The following is an 8,009-nucleotide window of genomic DNA, read 5'->3' on the forward strand; positions in this document are numbered from 1 at the left end:
TGTGAATCTCTGTTAAACTGTAATGTATTTCTGTGATGCGCAGCTGTATTTCCAGCATCATTCCTCCAGTCTTCAGTGTCACATGATCCTTCAGAAATCATTCTAATATGCTGCTTTGCTGCTCAACAAACATTTCTGATTATTATCAATGCTGAACACAGTTTTTGCAGCTTAATATACAACTGTGATATACTATCATTCAAAAGATTGGGGTAATATTTAAAAAAAAAGAAAGAAAATGAATTAATACTTGTGTTCATTAAGGATGCATTAAATTGATCAAAAGTGCCAGTAAAGACATTTATAATGTCACAAAAGATTTCTATTTCAAATAAACGCTGTTCTTTTGAGCTTTTCTATTCATCTGTGAATCCTGAAAAATAAAATGCATCAGTTTCCACACACATATTGAGCAGCACAACTGTTTTCAACATTGATAATAATCAGAAATGTTTCTCGAGCAGCAAATCAGCATATTAGAATGATTTCTGAAGATCATGTGACACTGAAGACTGGAGGAATGATGCTGGAAATACAGCTGCGCATCACAGAAATACATTACAGTTTAGCAGATATTCACATAGAAAGCAGCTGTTTGAAATGATAATAATATTTCAAAATTTCACTGTATTTTTGATCAAATAAATGCAGCCCTGGTGAGCAGAAGAGAACATTTATGAGTACTAAAGATGGGTAAATCACACGCATCAAATCAGAAACAACACAAAGGGCAAAACATTCTTACATCAGCTTGTGGTAATAACTGAGCAAGCTCTGCAGCTAGTTTAAGGGTTTGACGAAGCAGTTAAAAACACTTGACTGTCATGAAGCCGAGCAGAACAGCAGCACGTGTTTCACTGGAGTTCAGCATCAGGACATCAGTAGAAGGAGTACTGGTTCTCCACGGCTCGAGTCCGCCGCGTGCCGTCGCTGTCGTGGTAGTCGTCGGCCCCGGCCCCGGGCTCCAGCAGTCTCTCTGCGCTGCTGCTGCGGCTGTGGAGGCCCATCAGTGCTCCTGCGGCCGGCTGAGCCATCGGAGACGAGGACGAGCTGGACGACAGCACCGCGTCTGACAGCTGATGGGTCAACTGGGTCGGTTCGGCCCAACAGATGGCGGCGTCCCGCTGGGCAGCTGGGATATGAGGAGCCTCCACATCTGTGCAGACACACCCAGACCACAAGTCAAAACATACTGCAAAAAGAGCCAAAGTCAGCTGGAGAAACTCACACACGGCCTGCAGGAAAGCATGTTACTGGTGCACTTCAAAACAGGCGACAGAATGAAGAATTTGGTCGAAAAATGTAAAAAATGTTCAAGCGCCTGTGACATTCTGGTCTCTAGAAACGGCTCGGTTCCTTCTATTTGTGGTCTATGAGGTGATTTTCATCTATGACTGCAATTATGGTTATACGTATAGTGTAAAGAACACAGAAATGAAGTTTCATCAAAACATCAAGCTTTAATCATACTGTCTGTCGCTCTTTAGGGAAATTAACATTCCCAGACTACTACAATGACACTTCTAACGGGGTTTCTGCAGGTTTTATGGAGGTAAAATTAAGACTTTTTAAAAACCTTTTTAAGGCCAGGTAAAGGAACTTTAGGGAATAAATTGAATGGAACACGATACGTGAATATGGTCTCTAAATGTAAATGTCTTAACAAAACTTCAAAAGTTTGAAATACAATTTCCAGCAGACAGATCTCCATTACTTTTTTATTCATTTTACAAAAAAAAAAAAAAAGAAAAGCTTATGGCCTGAATAGCTCTGATACAAACCACTAGAATAAGGAAGTAACTTTTGCTGTACCATCTGATCTCACTGCAAAAAAAGTGATGCACTTCCTCAATATTTCTTGTTTTCCAGTGCAAGATTCTTAAAACAAGATGCATTTACTTGAGAAGCAAAATGACTTAAAATTATGAGTCTTGTTTTCTGGGAAAACGGACAAAATGAAGAGTTTCTGATTAAAACAAGAGCAACTCTTGACACTGGGCTCAGAAAAATCAACTGAATTCAAATGGAAAATTTTTCATTCCCTCTGACAGACGCTCGTTCTTCTTTAAGCATATAACAGTCACAAGCCTGTTATAGGACTTGTTATCTTCCTCACCACTGGGGGCAGTAGAGGGCAACATGTTTTTTGTATAAGTCAAGTCATATGGTAGAAGGAGAGATTGTGGCATGCAAAAGCTAAAGCATGGCCTTGCCATATGCTTCTTGAGTCCTTGTTGGGAAACCTGTGTTTTAATGCTCAATTGAAAGTAAGTGATGTTATATTGAGTATGAAATGTGTCTAACTTATTTTCTCTTTTGGTTTTGGAAGTGTTTGAATTATAATATTTGGACTGTTTGTTTATTATGGCTTCTTTGATTTTTGTAGAAGGACTTTTTGTGTGTTACCTGGAGGATTATGGTCTCTGATGCATTCATCAGGCAAATATCACCTTTGTACAGCTGTTCCATGACCTTTGAGGCTTGAGTACAGCATGAAAAGGGATTAAGATATCAAATTGGATGGAGGATACACTGGACATTGTGAGAACTTGGAATTCAGATAAGACTTTATTCACTCCATTGCAGCTAATTCATCATTCATGGACATTCATGATCTGTCTTCAATTCTATTTACATTTTGGTTCTCTTTGTGTGTTTTGATTTGATGAGAATAATGTTGCTATGCTTACTTGATTTTTTACTAAATATAAATATGATATTTTGCATTCAATGAGAGGTTCTGATTTGTTTTACGCTTTGTTAAATGGATTATGTTATTGCAGTAGGTTACCTTTTGCAAATAAGTTGTATGACTAGTTTTGGGTTTAGTTAAATCAGAAACGGTCATAAGCATAAACTCACTTCATTTTGTTCAGTTTCTCAGAAAACATGACTTCACATGCATCTCAAGTAAAAGTATCTTTATTTAAGTATGTTTAGATATGTGTACTGGGAAACAAGACAAAAACACTGAGGAAGAGATTCACGCAACATTTAATGCCATGACTGCATGGATTTAAGACTTTCTGCTGCTATTTAAAACCTTTTTAGGCCTTAATTTGTGGAAGGGTGAATTACGGCTTTTTAAGATCTTTTTGAGACCCGCACAAATCCTGTTCTAACTTTGAGCTTTGATTCAGACGCTTAATGCCAAGTAAACTAGATATGAGAGCTGAACTGTTTACTCCACTTCTCTCTTAGAGACGACTTCAGATTTAAATGCATCTAACTATAAAAATCAAACGGTGTTTGGTCACTTTATGCCAGGCTTCTGGCGGTGGCCGCTCTTTGAACAGAATAAGCTGCAATGTGGACCAGACTTCATGCTGATACTATATAATACTGATACTGTGTGTGTGTGCTGTGTGTGGGTGCTGTGTGAAAGTGACGTGACATGTGGCCAAGTATGGTGACCCATACTCGGAATTAGTGCTCTGCATTTATCCCATCCAAAGTGCACACACACTGTGAACACGCACCCGGAGCAGTAGGCAGCCATTTTTTTGCTGCAGCGCCCGGGGAGCAACATTTTGGTTCTCTTTGTGTGTTTTGATTTGGTTTATTTATTTATTATTTGATTTACATTTGATTTAATGTTGCTATGCTTACTTGATTTTTTATTAAATATAAATATGATATTTTGCATTCAATGAGAGACTCTGATTTGTTTTACGCTTTGTTAAATGGATTATGTTATTGCAGTAGGTTACCTTTTGCAAATAAGTTGTATGACTAGTTTTGGGTTTAGTTAAATCAGAAACGGTTATAACCTATGATGCCATGAGGGCGAGTAAAACGTGCATTTTCGGGTTAACTAACCCTTTAAGAGTCATCATGCTTTACTCTGGAACATGCAGTGCAACAGACTATTATTTAAAAGGAATAGCTCTTTACACCAAGATATTTTCAGATCATTATTAAAATGGTGGGACAGATTAGACTGAATTGCAAGCAGGCAAAATTGGATTAAGGAAAAAAACTCATACGTTGCATTGGTTTGTCACATTTTATGACATTCAGAAATCATGCAGAATACCGGTAAAGAAAATAACATGCAAAATTGTTCCCCTTTTTTAGCCTAGTTTGTACCGGAGGTGTATTTTCCACTTATTTTCCCATTGGAAATTTAAAGTCTTTGTGTTCAGCAGAACAAAGAAATGTGTACACTTAGTATCCAAGACTTAGGTCGCTCAATGGTAGATTGTTTAAAATGAAGAGACAACCAGATTGACAATAAATTCAAATCTCTCATCCCTCTCAAGTCAACTCCAATTCGTCCAACCCAAAGCTCCATCCCGCCGCCCTCAGTTTCCCAATTCAATACCAAACCTATCAAGTTCAATCAAGTTACACTCAGTTGTCTGGTTCTGGAAGCCTTTCGGCAGTTCCACCTGTAAAGATAGAGTTCCCAAACTTTAATAGCAGTGAAGAAGATGATCCCGTTTCATTTATTGAGAGATGTGAGGAATATCTAGCCATTCGACCCTTGTCTGACTATGAAATACTAGCTTCCCTTACCTCTGTTTTAAAAAAACACTGCAAAAGATTGGTGGGTGGCTGAGAAGAGAAATACCTCTGTTTTAAAGAACACTGCAAAAGATTGGTGGGTGGCTGAGGAGAGAAATGTACAGACCTGGGAACAATTTAAGAAAGTCTTCCTACATTAATTTTTGAATGAAGACTATGAGGATGAAACAGCTAGAAGGCTCTTAGAGAGAAAACAAGGTGCACAAGAGAGCATACGAGATTTTGCTTTTTACTACAGAGCCCTCTGTTTAAAATGGAAAAAGATATGTCCGAAAAAGAGATTTTGCAGTCCATTCTTAGAAATTGTAACCCACGGTTAGCCAGCCTACTTAGAGGAACAGTACGAAATGTTGGTGAATTAGTAAGAATTGGAACACAAATTGAGAAAGATTTGGAGGAATCAAAAAGATATTGGAATAATGTTAACTCTGAGGCTCAAAGAAAGAAGTCACAACTTAACTGAGAAACAGTTCCTAAACCTCCCCATGCTAACGCAAGAGTAATGCAATCAGTCCAAAGTACTCCACAAGATCCGAACATGATTACCTTACCTATCCTGCTGAGAAACAGGTACCTACAAGCTGTCATCGATACAGGAAGTACACTTTCTTTGATTCAGGAATCCTGCTGGAGGCAACTGAAAAATCATGAGGTATGGAAGTCAAGTAATGGACAAAATTTTCTACTAGCAAACGGCCAAAGTCAAACAGCTTTAGGAAAATCTGATTGGGAGTGTGAACTGCAAGGCAAGATGTTCAAGTTAACCTTGTATGTAATGAGAGACTCTGATCTGACCGTTCCAATCATCCTGGGAATGGATTTCTTGATGACGTCAGGAATAATATTAGATTTCAAGAACTTACAATATTGCTTTTCTCCCAAGGATGATGGCATTGTGCAGAGATTTCCGCTGTGGTCTCATGAATCTTCCAAACCTTCACTCCAATTCTATCTTGCACTATCTACACCACAAATGACAGTAGAAACCTTACAATCCATCAACCAACTGGTCCTGAAATCAGACTCCACTGATCAATTTAAAAATCAACTAGAAAGTCTGATGAGAAATTGGCCAACTGTCTGTACTCACGAAATTGGTCACTCCAAAATGGTAAGACACCGAATCATCACAACAGATGAAATACCCGTTAGGAAGAGAGCATACAGAGTGTCAGTACCCAGACAACAGTTCATTGATAATGAAATTCAAGAGCTGTTAAGTAAGAATATTATTCGTCCCTCAGTTTCTCCTTGGGCTTCACCTGTTGTCATTGTACCTAAAAAAGGAGGTGATTTAAGACTGTGTGTGGATTATCGGGGCCTGAATGCCAAAACCCACTTGGATGGTTATCCCATGCCCCAGATCCAAGACATACTGGAGTCTTTATATGGAGCATCAATATTCAGTACGCTAGATTTGAAGAGCGGATACTGGCAGTTGGAAATGGAACCTGACAGTATTCCAAAGACTGCATTTGTAACAGCAGCAGGACAATTCGAATTCTTGCGTCTTCCATTTGGTCTTAAAAACTCTGCAGCATCATTTCAAAGGTTGATGGAGTGTGTTCTCAAAGGCATTAGAGGGAAGTGTTGCTTTGTTTACATAGACGATATAGTAGTGTATTCGAAAAATGAACGAGAACATTTACAACACCTGAATCAAGTCTTCAGCTGTCTCCAACAAGCCGGTCTTATGTTGAATCTCAAGAAGTGTAACCTTGTGCAACGATCTCTCTCCTTTCTCGGCTAACTATAAAGAAGGTGATCTCATCTGGTTTCGTACCCACCCTCTGTCGAAAGCTGAGGATGGTTTCATGGCTAAGCTGTCTCCAAAATGGAAAGGTCCTGCCAAAGTGTGTAAGTGTTTGGGCCCTGTAAATTATACTATTTCTTTTCTTGATAATCCTGATATTTTTGATACTTGTCATGTTCAAAATTTGAAGCCTTTCTTTTTTGAAACATGTTTTTTGTATAAGTCAAGTCATATGGTAGAAGGAGAGAATGTGGCCTGCAAAAGCTAAAGCATGGCCTTGCCATATGCTTCTTGAGTCCTTGTTGGGAAACCTGTGTTTTAATGCTCAACTGAAAGTAAGTGATGTTATATTGAGTATGAAATGTGTCTAACTTATTTTCTCTTTTGGTTTTGGAAGTGTTTGAATTATAATAGTTGGACTGTTTGTTTATTATGGCTTCTTTGATTTTTGTAGAAGGACTTTTTGTGTGTTACCTGGAGGATTATGGTCTCTGACCATACAGTCTTCTCTTCAATTCATCAGGCAAATATCACCTTTGTACAGCTGTTCCATGACCTTTGAGGCTTGAGTACAGCATGAAAAGGGATTAAGATATCAAATTGGATGGAGGATACACTGGACATTGTGAGAACTTGGAATTCAGATAAGACTTTATTCACTCCATTGCAGCTAATTCATCATTCATGGACATTCATTATTTGTCTTCAATTCTATTTACATTTTGGTTGTCTTTGTGTGTTTTGATTTGGTGAGAATAATGTTGCTATGCTTAATTGATTTTTTATTAAATATAAATATGATATTTTGCATTCAATGAGAGTCTCTGATTTGTTTTACGCTTTGTTAAATGGATTATGTTATTGCAGTAGGTTACCTTTTGCAAATAAGTTGTATGACTAGTTTTGGGTTTAGTTAAATCAGAAACGGTCATAAGCATAAACTCACTTCATTTTGTTCAGTTTCTCAGAAAACATGACTTCACATGCATCTCAAGTAAAAGTATCTTTATTTAAGTATGTTTAGATATGTGTACTGGGAAACAAGACAAAAACACTGAGGAAGAGATTCACGCAACATTTAATGCCATGACTGCATGGATTTAAGACTTTCTGCTGCTATTTAAAACCTTTTTAGGCCTTAATTTGTGGAAGGGTGAATTACGGCTTTTTAAGATCTTTTTGAGACCCGCACAAATCCTGTTCTAACTTTGAGCTTTGATTCAGACGCTTAATGCCAAGTAAACTAGATATGAGAGCTGAACTGTTTACTCCACTTCTCTCTTAGAGACGACTTCAGATTTAAATGCATCTAACTATAAAAATCAAACGGTGTTTGGTCACTTTATGCCAGGCTTCTGGCGGTGGCCGCTCTTTGAACAGAATAAGCTGCAATGTGGACCAGACTTCATGCTGATACTATATAATACTGATACTGTGTGTGTGTGTGTGTGTGCTGTGGATGTGTGAAAGTGACGTGACATGTGGCCAAGTATGGTGACCCATTCTCGGAATTAGTGCTCTGCATTTATCCCATCCAAAGTGCACACACACTGTGAACACGCACCCGGAGCAGTAGGCAGCCATTTTTTTGCTGCAGCGCCCGGGGAGCAGTTGGGGGTTCGGTGCCTTGCTCAAGGGCACCTCAGTTGTGGTATTGAAGGTGGGAGAGAGCGCTGTACATTCACTCCACCCACCTACAATCTCTGCCGGTACGAGACTCGAACCCACA

The 8,009-nt window shown here is 38.6% G+C and overlaps 1 protein-coding gene across 2 annotated transcripts in view; it reads right to left on the minus strand.

The window, feature by feature from the left end:
* Positions 1 to 635: 635 nt before the first annotated feature.
* Positions 636 to 8,009, minus strand: part of sh2b2 (SH2B adaptor protein 2) — a 27,576-nt gene continuing 20,202 nt past the window's right edge. For both annotated transcript variants that reach the window (XM_016452648.1, XM_016452647.1), the window contains one exon: positions 636 to 1,156. In XM_016452648.1, coding sequence (XP_016308134.1) covers positions 879 to 1,156 — 278 coding nt within the window. In that variant the 3' untranslated portion in view covers positions 636 to 878. The remainder of the gene's footprint in view (positions 1,157 to 8,009) is intronic.

The sequence above is a fragment of the Sinocyclocheilus anshuiensis genome, unplaced genomic scaffold (assembly GCF_001515605.1).
Source record: "Sinocyclocheilus anshuiensis isolate Anshui unplaced genomic scaffold, SAMN03320099.WGS_v1.1 scaffold1478, whole genome shotgun sequence".
Classification (NCBI taxonomy): Eukaryota; Metazoa; Chordata; class Actinopteri; order Cypriniformes; family Cyprinidae; genus Sinocyclocheilus; species Sinocyclocheilus anshuiensis.